The 21,870-nt window shown below is 41.5% G+C and overlaps 1 protein-coding gene across 1 annotated transcript; it reads left to right on the top strand.

The window, feature by feature from the left end:
* The first annotated feature begins 2,077 nt into the window (after positions 1-2,077).
* Positions 2,078-21,607, top strand: PROKR1 (prokineticin receptor 1). The gene is made up of 3 exons (XM_020985398.2): positions 2,078-2,997; positions 5,779-6,402; positions 18,129-21,607. Exons 2-3 carry the CDS (start codon positions 5,930-5,932, stop codon positions 18,823-18,825), a joined length of 1,170 nt encoding a protein of 389 aa, XP_020841057.1. The 5' UTR covers positions 2,078-2,997; positions 5,779-5,929; the 3' UTR covers positions 18,826-21,607.
* Positions 21,608-21,870: the final 263 nt, after the last annotated feature.

Below are 21,870 nucleotides of genomic sequence, written 5' to 3'. Positions count from 1 at the left end.
CTCTCACTTCAATGCCTCTTCAAAGCTTCTCCTTTCAAATAAGGCAGCACACATACCCTTATTACAGGTAAATTTCCAAGGAGGAAATGAACAGCTTTCTGAACGCTAACCTTAAAAGCTAGAAACAAATAGCAATACGTCACAGCCTTCTTGTGCTAAACCTTTCACATTTTGTGTGTCGCATTTCTGAGGACTCCTTTTCTTTTCACTAGGCTTAGGCACTTTGGGATTGACCTGTAGGATGTTTACAGCCAATGCTTTCCTTTTGCTTCTTCAGCCTTTATCGGTAAGGTGGGGAAAGGAAAGAGAAGTATTGATGCAGGTGAGTCAATGCCACAAGATGACATAACATTTAGTTGTTATAAAAAGGGTAGCTGTAGGAGGCAGCTAGTGCAGTGGAAAACTCAGGAGACCCGAGCACTACAGGAAGTCCTGACTGCTTTCTTATTATTTGTCTATGGCCAGAGACAAATAATTTCCCTGATCTGGGCTCTAGCTCACTCATCTGTAAAATAAAGGGATTGGAAAGACAGTACTAAGATGGTGATAATATAAATTGAGAGCTCTTCAAGGGCAGGGTCTGTCCTTTGCCTTTCTTTATATCCCCAGTGCTTAACACAATGTCTGGCACATAGCAGGTACTTATTCAACTGTTTATCAACTGACATTTATATAACATTTTAATGTTTGCAAAGTGCTTACTTAATGTTATGATTTTTAAAGACTGTTCTATCCCTAAAGGTCTGTGATCTGTAAGTAAGGATGGGTCTATGTTTGTGTTTCAAAAAGAGGTGTGAGCATTATGAAGCCTTTGGCAGAAATTACTGTACCATCAAAGCCTTGGAAATGAGCTCTCTCCCCTCCCCACAAAGGACATCAAGGGCAGTCACTTCAGCTCCTATCCCCATCTCCTCCCATATCACTATTTCCACAGCAGTCTCCTTGAATTAGGGAACCCCTCCTAGTTGGGCTATAGTGAAAAGAGCATGGGCTATAAAACTCAAATACTTGGAAGAAGTCCTGGATTTTCTGTTTACTTCATGTGGCATGGATCTGAAACTCAAGTCTCCTTACCTGTGAAATGAGGGCTTTAAATGAACTTTGCAGGAAGATGAGCTTCATAACATTCCTGTTTTCCTAAGATACAAGAACTTTCTCCCTAACAGGGATTCTCAGTAATGCCCCCCCATTGCCCCCTACACACACCTTCTGCTTTCCCTCTAGCCCGAGAAAGAAACAGAGCTAACATTTACCCAATGCTTTACCTACATTAATTGAGCTGATTCTCACAACCAACCCAGGAGGTAGGCTCTACAGGAGTTATTATTCTCATTTTACAGAGAAGATAGAACCTCAGGGAGGTTAATTATTAGCAAGTCTCTCTGAAGGGGGAAGCTAGATGACTACTCAGTGGATAGAGTGCTGGGCCTGGAGTCAGGAAGACCTGAGTTCAAATATGGCCTCTGATACTAGTTGTGTGGCCCTGGAAAGGTCATTTCACTTTGTTTGCCTCCCTTTCCTCATCTGTAAAATGAGATGGAGAAGCAAATGGCAAGTCATTCCAGGATCCTTGCCAAGAAAATCCCGTGGACAGTAGAGTCTATGGGATCACAAAGAGTTGGACATGACTACATAACAGCAAGGATAACTCCCTGAAACAGGCAAAGGCAAGCATCTCTAGCCACTGGGCCATGCTGCTAGTCAAGGAAAACTGGAGATGAAAAGTATTACCTTCTGAAAAGCTGGTGAATATGACCACAGCCAGGTCAGGACACAATTAGGAAATCAATGAAGGGGGGCCTTACTGAACCCTTTCTTTTGCTTCCAGGTAGTCCTTCCTTCCCATCTCTCCTTTCCTTAATTTAATCTATTACAATTGCTCCCCGGGGAGATTCGCATTTGAAGAGGGGGCAACGTCACCTGCTGGCTTAAATCCAAGGAATGAACCAAATAGTGAGACTTCAGGCATCAGTATCTCTCAGGAAAGGGAAAGTGTTTTGTGGCCTAGGACAGAGGGGTGGGCGTGGAGGGTGGAAGGTGGCCTTTCAATTCTCTTTAAATCACTCTGCTTCAGCTTCACCTGCTCAGAAAACATATTGTTAGCACGATAGCAGAGGGTGCCTGCGGCACGCAAGTTGTCTCTTGCCACACGGTTTTCGGAGGGCTGGAGAGGTCATTTTCCAGACTAAGGGTCTTCTAGTTCTTGACTTCGAACCGAGAGCACAGTTCCCTTCTTCTCTTATTTTACCCGCGTGCACGCACTGGCTAGGACTTTCTTTTCATCAATTTCATCTTAAGAGAAGTTGCTCAGGCTGAGACTTTCGCTCCCAATGGTCGTCGCCTCTGTGCGTTTGTGCTCGAGCGCAGCTGCGCACAGATAGACGCGGCGGCAGCATCGACAAACCCTTGACTCGCAGCTAGCTGGTCAGCTTATGAAGTTCAGAGCGGACTGGAATACCAGCTTTCTTCCCAGCGCCTGAGGACTCACACTAGCCACCGCAGAAAAGACAATCTCCACTCTGGCCAGCCAACGCCAAGACTGATAGGATCTTCCACCTCCCACCTTCATCGAGTGACCCCTACCTTTCTTCCCCCCCTTCCCTGGCATCTCCCCTCCCAGGCTGCAAGGAGAGTGTCATCAATCAGTCCGCCAGGGGGAGCGCCAGAGCCAAGCGCTGATCTGACCAGATAGCCTGGGTCCGCTGGAGAGTGGAGAGGGTCCCTTCAATCTGCGGGCGTGGAGGGCGGAGCGGTAACTGGTAGCAGTGGTAGCAGAAAAATCCCAGCTAGCGGCACGGAGCCCAGAAAGCGGGAGAAAAAGGTGGTATCGTTTTTGCTGGGGTACCTCGGGGGAAGAAAAAAGCCGTCTCCACCTTACGCCCCTCTTCCTCTCCAGGAAAAGAAGAAACGACAAGCTGATCCCTACTCCTCTCCATTGAAGCCCTGTGGACAGTTCTGGGGGAGGAGAAGGCGTCCGATGAACCCGATAGAATCCAGGTACCGGAATCTTTCAGAACCAGGGCTGGGGGAGAGGGGACCGGGAGATCAGACTGAGCCTGGCATCCTAGTGGAACTCTGCTGAGGGTGCAGGGCATCCTCGTATCTTTCTAGGGGAGCCAGGACTGTTTATGAGTTTCCCTCTCTTGGGATGTACGACTCCCCGCAGTTTCTCTAGGCTCCTCGAAGAAAGTAAGATGCTAACTAGTTAGGAGTCGTTAGCCACCCTCGAAATTCTTGCACAGTGGAAAACATCAGAGAATGAGAGGATTCTCCGAGAGGCTGGTGACTGTACAGGAGGGGAGCTGGCTACAACGTGGGTGCTGAAAGCAGATGGAAAGAGGAAAGGAATAAACAGGCACTGGGCAAATTCACTCCCAGATGTTCTTGATCACTTCCCCTGCTGTGCCACCCTGCCCCCCAAAAGTTTTCATTTCCCCCTGTCTTTAGAAGGTGAACTTTAGACTTAGCCCTCTAAGTTAGTAATTCCCTCTATAAAGTGAAGTGCCTCTCAGCAGAAAGTTCCCTCTCTTCCCCTATTCTCACCCCTGTATCTTGGGGGTCAGAGAGTGGCAGTAGCAATTGGAGAAACTGAGGCTGAGATTAAAATCCAAAGGTTCCTGAAGGAAAGGAAATGTCACATCTTGACATTTCATCCTTAGTCTGCTGCCACTCATATGTTAGCTGGTTTGAAGGCACCTGAGGGAAGAGCGGCAGAGCTGATGACTACCTAAGGACAGAACAGCCTTGGAAAGATTGCAGATTGGGCTTCCTATGCAGAGGGGCTTACTGGTCCTACCCAGAGAGGGAAGAAGGGAAAGGGAATGGAGAGGATTTAGCCTGCTGCTTCTCAAGAGGTCTGGTGCAGCTCAGCTCTGTGCCTTCCCTTGCTTTCCTGGTCTTTCTTCTAGGTCAGGGGCTCTTAGTCTATGATCCATGAATTTGTTTTTGTAAATATTCTGATTACTCTATTTTGTGTATTTTCTTCATTTTAAAACATTATTCTGAGAAGAGGTTCTCTAAACTTCACCAAATTGCCAATGGGGTTCATTGCACAAAAGAAAGGTTAAGAACCCCTACTTTAGGAACTCAGAAAGTAACCATTCCTTGTGGGTGACTTAGCATACCTAGGTTTCTTGAATGTCCGTTTTCAGAGTTGCTTCCTGCACTGGACCTGTTGTATTTTAATCTGGAATCCTTTCCCTTTCCCATCTCTTCCAATAAGTTTTATTGACCAGAGTGCCCAGTAAGAGCTTCCTTCTAACAAACAAAGTCTACCCTGTTCATTGAACTGATCCAAGTCCTGGGGAAAAAAACCTTAGAAACAGCCCCAACTACATTTTGAAGGCTTTGAGTTAGGGAAGGGAAAGGGGGAAAGGTGACTGGTTGATTCTTGGTTAGATATGACAATCTGGTGTTGGTAATTGTAGGTATTTTATAGGCATCCAGGCTAGTTTTTCTTTTTTCCTCCTAGGGAATAACTAATCCAATGTTGATTGTTCAGTATTTCTTTGAGTTCTTTCTGATCTAGAACACTACTTGAGGAAGGAACTTGGAGACTTTATGGGGAATATTGACACAAAACACAGTTCGTTTATGATAGAATCCAGTTTTCCTGCCCCCTTCCCTGTCAGGACTCTGTTATGACCATACTGCCTTCTCCTTCTAGTTCACTGAGAGCTAAATAGTCTTACACTTAAGGTTTTCTTTAAAAGATACAACCTTTTGTGAAAATTCTTGGGGCAGCTAGGTGGTGCAGAGGATAGAGTACTGGCCCTGGAGTCAGGAGGACCTGAGTTCAAATCTGGCCTCAGACACATAACATTCACTAGCTGTGTGACTCTGGGCAAGTCACTTAACCCCAATTGCTTTACCCCCCCCCCAAAAAAAATTCTCTGCTCCCCAGCATCACTGAAGAACATAGCACCAGGAGGGATCAAGAATCAGTGATCTAGGGAGTGCCTGAGAGTAGGTGAGAAAAGTCTTTGGCTATACAGAAAAAGAATTCCCTTCTGAAGTACAGTGACTGGGGAAAGAACAGCAGCCTCATCTTCATGTATCCCCATCTTCAAGGAGTGTAAAGGATTTTATAAGCACTAACTCATCCTTCCTTTTTATATCCAAGGAACGTTATTTGTGAAAGGTAGTTATTTTGCAGACAACTTGGGACTCAGAAGGGATAAATGAGTGGTCCAGTGTCATACAGCAAGTCAGTATAAGAATGAACACTGGATTTCTAGTCTATTTCTAAGCTAGGGTTACAAAGAAGTGTGGCTTGCTTACTGGAAGACAATGGGATGAGGTGATATTTTCCTGCCCTCATTGGGATATATGGTGGCCTTTTTAAGCCTTTGAAAAAGAGCTGGTACTTTGGCAAAGGGGGATGATCTCTACAAAGCAAACTAGACAAGTTCTCAAGATGTCAAATTAGGCAGAATTTCTAGGGAATAACAGGCCTCCATTGCCTTCTGGTCACTTTCTACCTTCACCCCTGTTACTGAGAAAAAGTGTAAAAAAAAAGCATGTTATTCTGGACATGTGTAGACTGATTATTATCTGGAGTAGTACAACCAAAGTTGAGTTTCATTTTTTCTCTACGTCTCTGCCACTAATTGGTTTGTTTCTAGCTAGTCCTATTCCCCTTCATTCCCCTTCCCATCTCCCTTGGGTAGTCGTTCCTAGCAGGCACAAACAAGATCAGGTTGGGCTGCAGCTCACACCACTGTGATAAGGACATGATTTACTAATATATATCATTTGCTGCTTGTGTCTCTCTCAAAGGCCTGAGATCTCCACTCCAATTATGTTGGGAACAAGGTGGTGACTTGCTGTATAAGAACAAAGTATCTAGAGGCCCAAACCCTGGGACGCTGGCCCAGGCTCGATTTCATAGCATTTGAGTTCTCACTCCTCCCTGCCCACGTTGACCACCATGGGACCTGGAGAGGGGAATACCACTGGCGCACACAACAATTTTGCATCTATCTTCAACTCCCACCAGGAGCGCACTGCCTCCCTCCCATTCAACTTTAGCTATGGTGACTATGACCTGCCTCTAGATGAGGAAGATGATGTAACCAAGACCCGTACCTTCTTTGCTGCCAAGATTGTCATTGGCGTAGCTCTAGTGGGCATCATGCTAGTCTGTGGCATTGGTAACTTTATCTTCATTGCTGCCCTGGCCCGATACAAAAAGCTGCGCAACCTCACCAACCTGCTCATTGCCAACCTGGCCATCTCTGACTTCTTGGTGGCCATCGTATGCTGTCCCTTTGAAATGGACTACTATGTGGTCCGCCAACTCTCCTGGGAGCATGGTCACGTGCTCTGTGCCTCTGTCAACTATCTTCGAACTGTCTCCCTCTATGTCTCTACCAATGCCTTGCTGGCCATTGCTGTAGACAGGTAAGTATTAGACCAGGGAGAGTGGGGGGGATGCGGGAAGGAGTAACCATTGAGAGAGATGGTTAGGTGCTTCCACCACTCTCACCTGGTAAGAGCAGTGTCTCTACCCTCCTCCATCATGTTAGCAAGAGCTGAGTTTCACAGCTGAGAATTGGCAAGAAGAGCCACTGTCTCTCATCTAGGACCTGGTGAGAGGCGTCTATACCCCTTAGCTGTTGACAAGTCCTGAGTTACTCAGCTGTGGCCTGAGTTACTCAGCAGACACCTGTGTCTGCTAGATATTCTACCTGCCCCCGGCTCAGCTGTTGATCTGTGAGAGCAATGTTCTTCAGTTCCTTTCACCTAATCTTACTTAGATTGAAAAGAACAGCTCTAACTGAAATTCTGTGATAACAGCTTTAATGTTCAGAGGTCTATTACCTCTAAGCAGCACACAAGTCAAGAGGGACTTTTCAGTTATCAAACAGAAACGTCCCTCCCTCCCACCCCCTGCCAAGTCAGTTCTTTCTTGACAACAGATTTTTAAAACAAAGGTTACTGGATTTGTTTGCATAAAATCTGTGGACACATTTGCTTATGTTCTTTTGCATAAATCTGTATGCTTATTTGCATACATTTACATGCAGCCCTTTCAGAACTCTGGCTTCAGCTATGTAAAGTAAAATTAATGAAAGTAGCCTATAGCAACTATTATTTATACATTTCTTATGGTCTAATCACTTATGGACTAAGTAGCTTTTATCAGATGAGCACAATCTTTTTTTTTTAAATCCAATACAAGTAAAGCTCTATTATAAAGTATTTTCCCATAGCACAAATCCAATTTAACTGAACCATTGTTACCTGTGCTATAGAGTCCATTCATCTCTCTATGTAATGAGATACCACAGTGTCATCCTTTATCCCCCAACACCAGAGTTATGGTAGGACTCCTACCAACAAAGATCTTAGAATTTAGAATTATAGAGATCTTGGACACCTCCTTATTTTCAAACCCATTGCTTATGAACGTTATATTCCTTGAAAAATACAAGTATTATAATTTTATAAAGTAAGGACCTAGACACCTCAAATTATTTCCCTAAACCAGAGAAAGGGATAATAAAATCCAGCTAGTCCTAGGGAAATACAGCATGTCCCAAAAGGCTTAGTACATTTTAAGTACTTTGTGATCCTGGGCTATTAAAGTTTGAAATTGCATGAAGACTTTTGGGACAACCTGTTGACAGTCTGATTCTAAAACCACAGGTCCTCTTCCTATGGCCTGATAATAGTAATAATAATAGCAATGATATAAATGTAAATAGCATTTATATAACACTTCAAGGTTTGTAAAGCATTTTACATCTGTTATTTGATGAGGCAACAATTGTAAAGTGCTTAACATGAAACACAGTAAAAGCTAATATTAGTTATTATTATTTCATTATTATTATATCATTTGGCCCTCAAGAAAGCCCTGTGAGGTAGGTACTATTCTCCCTATTTTATAGATGAGGAAACTAAGGGAGAGGTTAAGTGATTTGTCCAGGATTACATAGGTAGTAAATGTCTGAGGCAAGATTGGAATGCAGGCCTTCCTGACTCCAAATCCAACACTCTATCCATTGTGCCACCTATGGCATCCTCCCACCTCCCATCTCTAGAACTCTGCCTGATCTTTTTCTCTGGCCAAGATCATCCCAGCTGAGCCTCAGAGCCCTGCTCCAACCTCAATTAATTATTGAGCCCTTAGCAGAGCTGGAAATGGGTTTCCAGGACATCGAGCTTGCTGTTCACCGTCAATTTTGAAAGTGAAAGCCCACTCCCTTTACTTAGCAATAGGGCTATTCTGTGCCTTCACTGAAATCTGCCAGGACTGAGAAGAGGCAGATTGGATTATTTCATGTGACCTCATACTGGCACTACATACTTTCCCTGGGCATGTGCTTAGCTGCTGTAAAATACAAAAAGCACATGCTTTTCTTGAAAAAAAAATCAAAAATATTTCTCCACCATAGCTCTCAGCTTGTGTGCTCCAAAGGAGCTAGCATTTGCAGGACACAAGGCTGAAAATTCCGTTAACTTGAATGCAAAAAATCTGTTCAATTTTAGATAACACGCATTTTCATTACCCTTTAATTTAACTTTGTTTAAAAAAAAAGTGGGAGACAAAAGCTAAGGCCCCCTCCTGCCCAGTATTTACTTATTGAATTTGTGTTCAATGCCTTTTTTCTCCCTGGAACTCTTGAGACACTGACCTAAAGGTTTTCAAGCCCACTACATTCTGTACCAGTGATCTCCTGTAGAGAGAGATGGTGGGACAAAGGAACAGCGGTGGAGACAAAGAAGGCAGCCTGATATTTTAGAGGAAGACAACAAAAGCAAAACAAGAAAGGGAGATTTTCAAATTCATCACCTTTGTTTGCTGGCACAATTAGTGCACAGTCCCCAGAGTCTAGCAGCATTGACCAAAGAAAAAAACAGAATGGCCCAGTTCCTTCTTTGGTACAGAATACGAAGTGGTCACTTGGAACAGGGGTAACAACTAAACAGAAGGTCAGGTAATAGGGGGAAGCCATTGGTATTATGAATTAGTAGAAAAGAATTGGGATTTAGATAATTTTTCTCACCATGTCATACAAACCAAGTATCATTCTTTCAACCCCTACCTTTTTCCTGTCAATTCTGCATTTCTGGCTCCCTCATGGCCAACTCCACCTGGATGTTCTGCTGTGATCTCATACTTAATACGCCTCATAGAAATAAGACCTCTTCTTGAGGGCAGCAATTACGCTGCTTTTCTTCTCCATCTCATGAACAGAGTGGCTGTCACATAGTAGACACTTTTGAAAGGCTACTTGAATAACAACTCAACTTTCTATAGTGTTTAAAGATTTACAAAGCACTTTTTTCACAGCAATCTAGTGAGATAGGCTATGAAAATACCATTGTTTCCATTTTAGAGATGAGACTCAGAGAAGTTTTACTTATACAAACTCCACCTATAGTGCCTGATCTAGCTCTGCCCTAAGGAACAAACCAGAATAAGCCAAATCTTTCTTGCCCACAGTCAACACAGATAATAAGTGTCAGAACCAATATTTGAACCCATATTTCTTGATTTTCAAGTCCAGCATTCTTTCCATTGTATCATACAATCTAAACCTGAATGTGTCATTTTTCCTTAATAAAATGAAAATTAAAACATAAAGATCAGATCCCTCTCTGTTCCCAGTTGCTCTCCAAGGTAGTACAGACCAGTCTGCTAGTTACCAGCTTCAACATCTTATCTTCGTCCTTTACCTTTTCTTCCCCTCCTACTTTCTACATTGGCAATAACCAAGTCACATTGGTTCTTACTTTTCAATACCTACCATTTTCCCATTTCTTCAAATTCCTACTACCACCAGCTTATTCCAAGGTCTCTTAAACCTGTACTTTTCCAGGAATTTCTTATCTGGTAACCACGTACTCAGTCTCTACCCTATGTCAGTCTTTTGTAACCAATGTTGAATGATTAATCTTCCTAAAACATTGTCTTATGTGTGTTTCCTTTCTCCAACCCTGCTCAGTAGCTTCTTACCACCTATGGGATAAAGTCCAAATTCGTTCACCACAGCCAAACAGGTGTATTCATTGTTTGTTATGCGCACAATTCACATTTCTGGCTTATTGCCTTTCTTCATGCCATTTCCTATATTTGAACCCTGACTCCGCCACTTACTACATTTGTGACCTTGGGCAAAGTATTTATCCTCTTTGGGACTCAGTTTACTCACTTGCAAAAGGGAGGGCTGGATTAGATCAGGGCTTCCTAAACTTCTTCCACTCACAACCCCTTCAATGCTTCTTAAACTTAAACTTAAACCCCCCATATGGGATCGTGACCCACAGTTTAAGAAGCACTGGATTAGGTGATCTCTAAGGTTTCTTTCAAATTTAAATCAGAAATTCCCTCCTCAGAATGTACCATCTCCTTGCTTCTGATGATCTATATTCAACTCATTTTACAAAGCCCAGGTCAAGTCTCACCTCCTCTATGAACTACCACTCTTGTGCTCTCCTATAGCATTTCTTATTTGTGACGGGATTGGTATTTAGTTCATGCTGTGTCTTTTAACATGGGTATCCTGTTTCCCCAATTAGATTCCAACTCCCCAAGAGCAGCACTTTTCCTTCTACATCTTTGTACCCTGAGCACACGTAGCAGGTACTTAGCAAATGCTTATCAGTAAGTGATGATGATGAGATACTTATTGTGGGCACCTAGGTAACTAGGTGGACCTTTAACCAGGAAGACCTGAGTTCAAATCTTACTTCAGAAATGACTGGCTGTGTGACCCTGGACAAGTCACTTAAGTTCTGTCTGCCTGAGTTTCTTCATCTGTTAAATGGGAATAATAATAATACCTACTTCACAGGGTTGTTGAGTGGGATAAAATGAGATAGTATTTGTAAAATACTTTGTAAGCCTTAAAGAGCTAAATAAATAATGTTGTTGTCACTTTGGGTCCAAAATTGTTCTAGTTACTGGTGGCAATTTTTCTCAAGGGGTTTATAATCCAATGGGGTTGGGGCGGGGGAGAAGGGGGAGAGAAGGTGAACAAGGACAGAATAGATGTATACATATAGAGCTATATAGACACAGATATATGAAACAATTACATGCTAACCTATCCAGCACTCAGCAAATGCCTAGCACATAGCAGCATTTAATCAATGCTGTTTCACTTGATTGTGGCATTCAGAGAACAGGGAGATCAGAGCAACTAGAGTAATCAGGGAAGGCTTCAGGGGAAGAGGTGGATCATGAGCTGGGCTTGGAAGGATGTGTGGGATCGAAATGAACAAAAAGGAGGAGAAGAGTATATTTCAGGAGGAATTATTCTAGCAAAGGCCTGGGGAGAGTAATGAGCCTGGTGTGTGCCAGAGACAGTGAGAAGACTTGTATGACTGGAGTAGAGAATTGATGTTGAGGATTAGTAGGATAGCAGGCTGATGGATTAAAAAGGTCCAAATTGTAAAGGGTTTTGGAAGCAAAGCAAAAAAAAGCATAGACAGAATCATTCTGATTTGGAAGTGGAAGGGACCTCAGAAATAATCTAGTTCTCAAGGGTAGAGATTATGTTGTTGCTGCTGCTGCTGTTTTCCCTAGCATTGTATCCTCACTGTCCTAGCATGTAGTTCCTTGCAGAATAGGGGTTCCCACCTTGGGATACAAATACCCTCAGAGGAGTACAAGATGTTTGTCAAGGGCTATGGGAAATAGCTTTATTATCCTATTAAATCTTTTTTGCTTTATTTCTTATAATCCTATGCTGGGTAAATGCTAGAATTTATTTCCTTTCATATTAAATAGGGGGTATGAAGATTCACCAAAAGCCAAGAGGTATGAATCTGAAAAAGAGGGAATTAGGACTCCAACAGTGACTTAAATTGTTGAGGCCACCTACAGAATGGCAAAGATAAAACTTTTTTGATTCAGGGAATTTTCTCACTCGTTTTTGTCAATGTAGCCGGAATATTCCAGGGTGAGTTTATTTGTGATGGAGTTAGTTTCTGATTGACTTCAGGAAGCAGAGAGGAGGGAATGAAGGCTCTCTGGTCATATATTCATTGCCCTTTACGTGGCTCATCTGGTGACTGCTACAATAAAGACGGACATGGATAGGTATAGTGGTGACTCCATTTAGTCATCATAGAAGAAAAGCAAAACAGTTTTCTGCCTCATCTGCTGGCATCCCTTCATCTCACCTTGATTACTTGGAGTTTTACTTGCCCAGTCAGCCTTTCTTTCCCTGAAATATCAGCAATAAAGTGGATTGAGAGATGAGTCATTGATACTGCCTATAGCTAGCTGACTGGGCATTGGGCAAGCTGGTGACAGATACATAGGCAGAAAATATTAATCTGCTGATTGATGTCTTCCTTCTTAGAACATTAATGCAGAGAGAAATGGACTGTGGTGAGGAATATGAATAAGGAGAGGTGTCACTCACTCAACAAGCATTGATTGAAAGGTTTCTGTGTGTCCAGGCTTGTGATGGTCATTGCGAATCATCTTAGAGAAGGAGAAATTAGGATGTAGTCAATGACTCAGTCTCTAGCAAAAGCACCAACTGAGGTTGTAGAATCCTCTCTTGCATTGCACTCTCTCCTACTCAACCTTTTGTCTAACTTCTTGTCCCCTACTCCATTTCCCAGCCCCTTCCCAGAAACCTCAAGGGATTCTTTCTTCTTCCCCACAGAACCCTTGTTCAGTGCATGAAGGATGGAAGGAATTCTAGAAATCTAGAATGCTAGAATTGGAAATGCCCTTTCAGATCATTAAGTCAAACCCTTTCATCTTATGGAAGAGGAAACTGAGGCCAAGAGAGGGAAAATGATTTGCCCAAGGTCACCCTGCTAATAAGTGGTAGATCCATAGTAGATCTTGACTGTGATCTTTCCACCACTCTATGCACTTTCCTAATGAATGAATTCTTTTTGTTCAGACTGAGCTAGACTAAAAAAATTTTCACAGCTGAGCCAGGGAGACTCATAGGTTATAGTCTGGATTCTCTAGCTGAGCCATGAGCTCAGTCCTTGAGAGCAAAATTCAGATGCTCACCCTGTACTTACCCAAAGCACTAATGATGAGCTGCACAACATTGGTCTGCAAATTATGAGTCTGAGCTGAATCTTGTGTCCACCTCTTTCTCCAAGGGATAGTAGCAGGTGCCCTCTCTCCCCATCAACACACCCCAAATTTAACCTGGCCCCTTCCTGTCATCTTGGATCCTGTCATTTTTTCAACTGGCATAGTACATCAAAGCTTCAGGGATGATTTCATATACAACCAAAGCAGATATACAGTAGTCATAGGAATCTGAAAAATAAAGGGATGTCTAGGATGGAATGGCTTTCTAGAGGCTAGTCTGCAGAACTACCAGAAATTAGTTTTGAAGTGAAGATGAATCCATACAAACTTTAGATAAGTCATTTCCCCTTTCTTGGTCTCAGTTTCTTCATTTGTAAAAGGAGAGGGTTGAACTAGATCCCTTTTAGGTCCTTTAAAGCTCTAGATTTACAATCCTATGATCTCTAACATCCTTCCAGCTCTAATTCCTTCAAGCAAAACTTTTGAAATAGAGGTTTTATTAATGGATTCACTGAAAGAAAATAGCAACTTAGGCATTACTTAGGCATTATGAGTTCCATTGAATTACATTTTAGTATCCCAGGGGGACTGAATTATCAAATAAATAACTTGAAATTCCTTATGAAATATCCTAAAGAATTAGATGATATTGGGCAGAAAGGAATAGAATCAAAGTGCTGACTACAAACAATATGGAAATTCTCTTTGACTAGGCTGCCATTTATGCTTTATATGGTGGAGCCAAATTGTGATAAAAAGCCATAAACTCCTGAGTTCCCATCATGAGCAGCAATAGGTTTGGAGCACCCCTTGCTGTAGACAGCTGTGTCAAGCTAACATCATGGTCTTTGTAAGAGGATCCTTACTTAGTGATGAGAGGATTGTTAGCACACTTCAAACCACACTGAGCCCTTGTAAGTCCCTTTGTGACACTGTTATACTCACCCAAGTAGCACTGATAGGCTTGGCAATGAGTTCCACGAGGGGGCTGAACTTTGGCTAGAGAACTCCAACAGCCACCCTGAATAATAATGCAGGCAGCTGGGGTGAATATTGGGTGGGATTTGATCCAATTTTATCTAACATCTTCAGAGAGCTAGAAGAGGGAGGAATTGGCACTTGAGTAAAATCTCTATCTGCATAGATAGATAGATAGATAGATAGATAGATAGATAGATAGATAGATAGATAGATAGATAGATGGATGGATGGATGGATGGATGGATGGATAGATAGATAGATAGATGGATAGATAGACAGATAGATAAGATAGAGAGATCATTTATTAAGAGCTATGTGCCAAACATTGGTGCTTCAAATACAAGCAAACAAGGCCGTCCCCGCCCTCAAGGAGATTATATTCTAAGACAACACATGAAAGGGAACTGGAAGATGGAGGTGATACCTGCACAGCATGATAGGTAGCCTTGGACCCAGCAAGATAAAGTAAAAGCTGGTCTATCAGAGCCAAGTGTCTAAGGAGAGGCATCTGGGTTACCTGCCAGTTTGGGGTGATGGTAGCACTAAAGGCAACATGGTGTGGAGTGATTTGGAAAGTGCTCAGTTGATAGCTGTTGCCAGAACTGGTGGGGAAAAACAGGAGGGAAAACAAGCTAAGAGTAAAACAACAACAGCAACAACAAAGACAGAAACAAAACTATTGCCTGGGATGAAAACAAAGTTGTAGTTATCCAGCTTTCCCCACTAACAAATAGTACCATGAAGCTGGATGTACAGGCAACATAAATGGTAAGACAAAGTTTTTGTTCACTTCCTTTAGACCCATTGCCTTACTTCCCTCATGCTTTTCTTGACTTATAAGTTCTGAATTTTTAAGTACATGTTCATTTCCAGGTTGAATAGTGTTTGTTCTTCCACCTTCTCAATCTTCTCTTCTCAATTCCTCTCCATATATACATATCTATCCTCACATTTCCCCATCACAAGATACATCAATTCTTTATAGAATCATAGAATTTTAGATTAGAAGGGACCTTAGAGGCCAAAGAGCCCAGCCCCCATATGAAAAGAATTGCCATTGTAACATCTTCAACAAGTGGTCATCTATTTGAAGACTTCCCGGAAGAAGTGACACCCTACCAAGGCAGCTTATTCCACTTTGGGACAGCTCTGGTTGTCTGGAAGTTTTTTCCTGACATTGAGCCAAAATGTCTTCTCTCTAAAACTCTGGAGCTAAACAAAACTATTCCAATTCCTCTTTCTCATGGTAATTCTTCAAACACTTAAAAAGAGTTAACTTGTCATCCCAGACTCTTTTTCTTCCTTATGCTAAACAACCCAGTTCCTTCAACAGATTCCTATATGGTATAGACTCAAGACTCTCTGCCTTCCTGGTTTTTCTCCTCTTGATGCTCTCAAGCTTAACAATATCCTTCTTAAACATGTATGGACTGACATAAAGAGGCACTATTACCTTACCAATCCTAGAAAATATGTCTGTCTTAATTAGCCCAAGATCACATTAAGTTTTTTGACTGCCACAACCTACTTCTGTCTCATAGTCAATTGGCATTCCACCAAAACCTCTAGATTTTTTTTCAAATAAACTTCTGGTTAACATGCCTCCTTATCCTCTACTTGTTGATTTTTCTAAACTCAAGTGTAAGATTTCACATTTATCCAAATTATGTCTTCTTCGATTGAGCTCACTCTTTTAGTCTCTCAAGATGTTTTTGGTTCCTGAATGTCCTCCATTGCGTAAGCCATACCTCTCAGCTTTGCATCCTCTGCAAATCTGATGAGTCTGCCATCGATGCCTTTATCCAAGTCATTAATGAATATTAAATAGCTCAGAGCCAAATGTAGCTCACTGGGGCACTTCAATAAAGACCTTCTGCCAAAACAACTTGGAACATTAATGGTTACCTGTTGTCAGACATTCAACTAGCTTTCAATCCATTTACTTTTATTATCACCTAGTCCTCCTTTCTTCATTTCTCCATAAGAATAGCATGAAATGTTTTATCAAATAAGTCAGTAAAAAATAGGCAAGCTCAAGCTTCAGAATTTCTCTAATAAAATAGTGCAGTAATGAAGTTAGCCTGGCGTGACTTGCCTTTGATGAAACCTTTTGGGTTATTTGTAATCACTGACTCCTTCATCAATCATCTTGGATGTCCACTAATCATTTTTTTAATGATATGTTCCTGAATTTTCCAAGGAATTGAAGTCAAGTTCACTGGCTTATAGTTCACAGATTTTGTCCTCCCCCCCCTTTTTTTTGAAAATCAGGAAAAACGTTGCCCTTCTCCAGTCCTACAGTATTTTCCCCATTCTCTATGAATGTTCAGTTGTCACTGATAATATGTGCCACATTAGTTGTGTCTGCCAAATGTGGCCAGGATAGATGTGGTTCATTTGGATCAAGTGACTTGAATTTATTAAGGACAAGTAGTTGTGTTTTTACTACCCCCTGACTTATCTTGGATAGCTGTTCTCCATTAATTATTTTTGTTCTGTTATTTCAAAGGCAAAGAGAATTCTCCTTTGCAGAGGAAAGGGAAGTAAAGAAATAATTGTCTAACTTTGCCTTCTCTCTGTCATCCATACGAAGAGAGGCCTTTATCTTTTCTTCAATACTCTTTTCCCATATATAGCTTCATTTTTTCATTGTCATTGACTTTTCTTGCCAGTCTCAATTCATTCTTCTAGAACACAAGGGTACTGTATATACTGTAGTTTTTTGGACTCTCTCCTGGAAGAAATCCTTCTTCTCACATAAATGAGCTCATTTCCTCCCCCAAAGTGCTATTTTCTTCTAGTCTGAATTACTTTAGGAAAAAGCAGTGTGCTTCAGGGGAAGGACAGTAAGGAATTCTAAGCTTTTGTCCAGGTCACAATAGTAGAAACTGAGTGTAGCTCAGTGGTGGAAAGAGGACAAGAGAAAGCCAAGAAGCCTGAGTTCTAGTCTCTACTCTTCTTGATCGTGACCCATATCATGACTTTTTTCCCTGATGCAGTTTCCCCAACTTTAATGGATGTTAGTGACAGAAGAATGAGGTAAATAGGGTGGTAGCATAGTACAGAAGAAAGAATGATGGATTTGAAGTCAGAGAACATGAATTCAACTCTTAGCTATGCCCATTGCTTCCTCTTTGATCTTGGGCTAAGTTACTTAAAGTCACTGAGACTCAATATTCTAAACTATAAAATGAGGGACTGTAATGAATAACATCTAAGGTCTATCCTGCCTCTAAATCTATATGATCCTATAAAATAACTATATGCTCTCATCCCCTTCCTCATTCACCTCCAAAGTGTAAAAGGAAAAACCTCTCTTTCTAGTGCTGTTCTAGAGAGGAGTGATTAATTATTTCACTTGCTCTGTGAATTACTGATGGTCCTATTTTTGAACTATAAATGAATTGGAATAAATATCTATAGAAAAACTGTTAGGATCATAGATTTAACCCTGAAAGGGATCTTAGAACTCATCTAGCCCAACTGTTTCATTTTTCAAAGGAAGAAAGTGATTAATGGCAACCCAGAGAAGTGAAATAATTCACCCAACGTCTTATAGATGACAAAGCTCAGCTACACCTCTAGGTCTCCGACCCCGACACTGAACACTCTTTCTTCCTCTTGCACCACACACAGAGTCTCAAACTCAGGGAATAAAATAGGTATTATTGTTGTTTCTTCAATATTTCAAAAATTTGGTGATATCATGTGTATGGGTACTTCTACCATTGATACAGATTGTACCTGCTTAATAGAATGACTGGTGAGTTACCGTGGCAAAAAAAAAAAAAAACAAACCCATCACCTAATTGCAAGCTTCTTGGATACAGATACCTCCAAGCTTAGCTGGAATAGTCCTTGAACAACAATCCACTTCTGGGCCCATTTTTGAAGATTATCCAGTTTGAAAGAATCTCCCCAAGATCTGTGCTCCACTGGCAGCATAATCTTCAAATAACCAGTGTTGTCACTTCTACCCCATAATGAGGCATCTGAGGACTTAGGTGGAGGACCACTATTAATAGCATTAGCAATTACTCTTACTGCTAATAACAGTGTTGCCAAAATTAGAATAACATCAAACCCATTGTTTTCATTATTGTCATGGCTATTTTCCCCTTAGATATCTCGCTATTGTCCATCCCCTGAAACCACGGATGAATTATCAAACTGCCACCTTTCTGATAGCATTGGTCTGGATTGTATCCATCATCATTGCCATCCCATCAGCTTACTTTGCAACAGAGACTGTCCTCTTCATTGTCAAAAGCCAGGAGAAAATTTTCTGTGGCCAAATCTGGCCAGTGGACCAGCAAATATACTACAAATCCTACTTCCTGTTCATCTTTGGCATTGAGTTTGTGGGACCTGTGATCACCATGACCCTGTGTTATGCCAGGATCTCCCGAGAGCTCTGGTTCAAGGCTGTCCCTGGCTTCCAGACAGAGCAGATCCGGAAACGCCTCCGTTGCCGAAGGAAAACAGTCCTCGTGCTCATGTGTATCCTGACTGCCTATGTGATCTGCTGGGCCCCTTTCTATGGCTTCACCATCGTTCGGGACTTCTTCCCTACCGTGTTTGTGAAGGAGAAGCACTACCTTACGGCTTTCTATATTGTTGAGTGTATCGCCATGAGCAATAGTATGATCAATACGGTGTGCTTTGTCACTGTCAAAAACAATACCATGAAATACTTTAAGAAGATCATGCTGCTCCGCTGGAGGTCTTCATACAATGGGAGCAAGTCCAGTGCAGATGTTGACCTCAAGACCAGTGGCATGCCTGTTACAGAAGAGGTGGACTGTATCAGATTAAAGTAATCTATTGGATCTTTAAGAAGAAATGAAACATCCTTCAAGCTGTAGGGTAACAGAGGTTGCTATTAGGTGAGTGTTACCAACTGAATCAAGGCTCAAATATTTAATAAAACAAGTACATTGATGTAGTCTAGAATCTCACAATTTCATGGATGAATAGATATCATCATCATTCACCCATATTTATTGAGCACCTACTGTATACAAAGCAGTAATGTTAGGTGCTGAGGATATAAACTTGGGTCCAAAATGTATCAATAGAATAAAAATATAAATCAAACAAACATATTCTTAAACAAGGCAGCATTACATAGTGTATCAAAATGTTGAGCTGGGATTAAAGAAGATCTGGGTTCAAATCCTACCTTCAACATTTACTTGTTGTGTAACCCTGGACAAATCATGTAGCTTCTATAAGCTACAAGCAAATTTCCTGGGATTAATTAATAAGCTATTACTGAGTAGTGATCTGTGCCAGTAGAAGTTTACACACTGGGATTTCCTCACCCTGGCAAAAATTACAGACCCTTCCTGTATTTGAGTATGAACAATAAAGTTGCTTCATATACTCACATACACACAGTCTAGGGATACACAAATATTCAGGCTGGTGAGTATAGACAGGTAAATGCATTCCTAGAGTTTAGGTTCTGCTTCTCTGACTCCCAAGACTATGGGATGAACATGGATCTTCTCTGACATCACTCCTAGCCATGAATTATTCAGGCTCCAAATCCCAGTTTTTCCTGTGCTGTCCAGGATAAAGAATGTGAAGCATTCGGAAATGAAGATGGTGCTCTATCGAGGAGACCTTCAGACTCCCAGCCTTTGGTATTCTGCACAACTTCTTGTGATTTCTAGAATGTACTACATGATGGGCAGTGTCAGAGAGTAACAGGTCCTTTCCAAAAGGATGAACCTTACTATATGCAACTTTCTGATGTGATACGATATGAAGGACAAAAAGAAAGTCCCCTAGTAAGTCTCTTCATACCTGAAATTCTCCTATTTATGACTCATAGGCTGCCCCCTCTCTCAGTGATCATCTTTTGAAATGCAAATAGCCCTGAGAAGGAATAAAATTAATGCATTCAGCTGACCTGGCCATAGCAGAGACTGGAGGAGTTGCAATAGCATTGGGTGCCTCCTGGGAAGAGAAGCACAGAAAAGGGAGAAGTGTGTCACAGAAACAGGGAAGCCTCCTTTTTTTCTAACCACTCTTCCTTGGTGGAGCCATAGACTCCCATATTACTGCTAAATAAGAGTAGCCTATTATCATCAGGTAGCTTCTTTGGACAAAGGAAGATTCCTGTCCAAATGCTACCACCTCCAACCTTTCTTCATTGTTCTTTGTGTGAACTAACTCCATTGTTCTCTTAGGAGTTAGCTGACAGCTGGGTGAAAGAGATCAAGGTCTGTGAAGCAATTAGGAGCAAATGATCTCATCCCTTTGGCTCAGTGACCTACAGAATAGCATCAGTATTTCAGCCATGAGATTCTGAAGAACTTCTCCATGTTTGGGAAGCCCAAAGGTGCAGCAAACAGCATGCTGGGCTTGCGGCCAGGGGACCTTGATACTGGCCATGTCACTGTGGGCAAGTTCGTCACTTGTCAAAGGGGATTGTGTTTCTTGAACTACCCACCTCACAGGGTTGTTGTGGGGAAAGAGACATAAATGTGAGTTATTGTTATGTGAGTTTTTCCAAGACTGCATGTTCCTGGGACTCCATCAGTTGTCATCTCTAATTGTGCTTTTCTTGTTCCATGTGTATAGATCTCTAGAAGGACTTTATTTTCTAATTGCCTTTGGTATACATAAAAGTTTAGGCTGACAGGGAAATGGGTTTGTGGAAATTATAAAAGGCACCATGGGGGTGGGGGTTTTGTTCTTTTCCAAATACAAATGTTCTTTTCTGCAGTGAATTTTCAAACTCTGGCCAATTTCTTCCCACCATGAAGCATTCTCAGCCCCTTTCCCCAGCCAAAGTATCCTCAAAGGATGCAAAGGACTTTTAATAGTCGTCTAGGAAAAACATAACTTGGAATACACCAAATCACATAATGCATTCAAATGCCAAGAAAATAAGTCTGGGATTATTTGGGATGTTATTTGAGTTTTGCTTTTTAGAAAGTAGCTCTCTCCATTAGCAAGGATAATTGAGAGTTGGCTATGTTAAGCTTGAAGCTTGTTAGGTAATACTACAGTCCCTCTCCCCCACTGTTGTTATGAAATGTACAGAATCTCCCCTTCCCCCACCATAGTAATGGAAACAGTTGTAAGATGCAGAGCTGTATGAGAGGATTGAGTGCTGGAACTGGAGTCAGAAAGACCTGGTTTTAAATTCTGCCTCAGACATGAGCCATATGACAAGTTAACTTTTCAGCCTTGGTTTCTTCATCTTTAAAATAAGGGTGATAAATCTCACACAGTTATTGTGAAAATCAAATGAGATAATGTATAAAAAGTTTTTTGTGAATCCTAATGCTCTATATATGATTATTATCATTATTATGGTTGTTCTCAAATATTGTTGTCTGCTTGTGATGTTCTAGGGAATGTAAATCTTGTGTTGTTACCAAGTGAAACAAGGGATATGGAAAACTGATCACACTATTCATAGATATCCACCTCCCACCCCATCCCTCAGAATAAAATTGTTTTATTGTGTCTATGTATTTGGCATAAATGATATAAGCTAATCTGAGCAAGTCTACTTTTGACAGGAAGTGTACAGGGCTTTGCCCACACAAAGTACTTAAATAAATATTTGTCATATTGTGTGAATTAGTGAATTATTGCTTGCAAATATCAAAAGTCTCATAATCACACACTTACATGTACTTTTTTCAGTATCTTGTCTAAAACCCTTTAGTTTTCTTATAGTGGCATGTTAATACAAGGCATATTCTGTACATATTATATAAAACAAAACTGAAGTACTATCCACAAACGATGATCAGTTTAGTGCCTATAATGACACTTCCGTTCCCAATCTGGCAACTTGTTTATTTAATTGATGGCCCCAGTCTAAGCCTTCTACGACTCAT

This window comes from Phascolarctos cinereus, unplaced genomic scaffold, assembly GCF_003287225.1.
Source record: "Phascolarctos cinereus isolate Bilbo 61053 unplaced genomic scaffold, phaCin_HiC Scaffold_2;HRSCAF=192, whole genome shotgun sequence".
NCBI classification, from domain to species: domain Eukaryota; kingdom Metazoa; phylum Chordata; class Mammalia; order Diprotodontia; family Phascolarctidae; genus Phascolarctos; species Phascolarctos cinereus.
The sequence above is the reverse complement of the archived record's forward strand: the minus strand, read 5'-3'. Positions and strand labels throughout refer to the sequence as shown.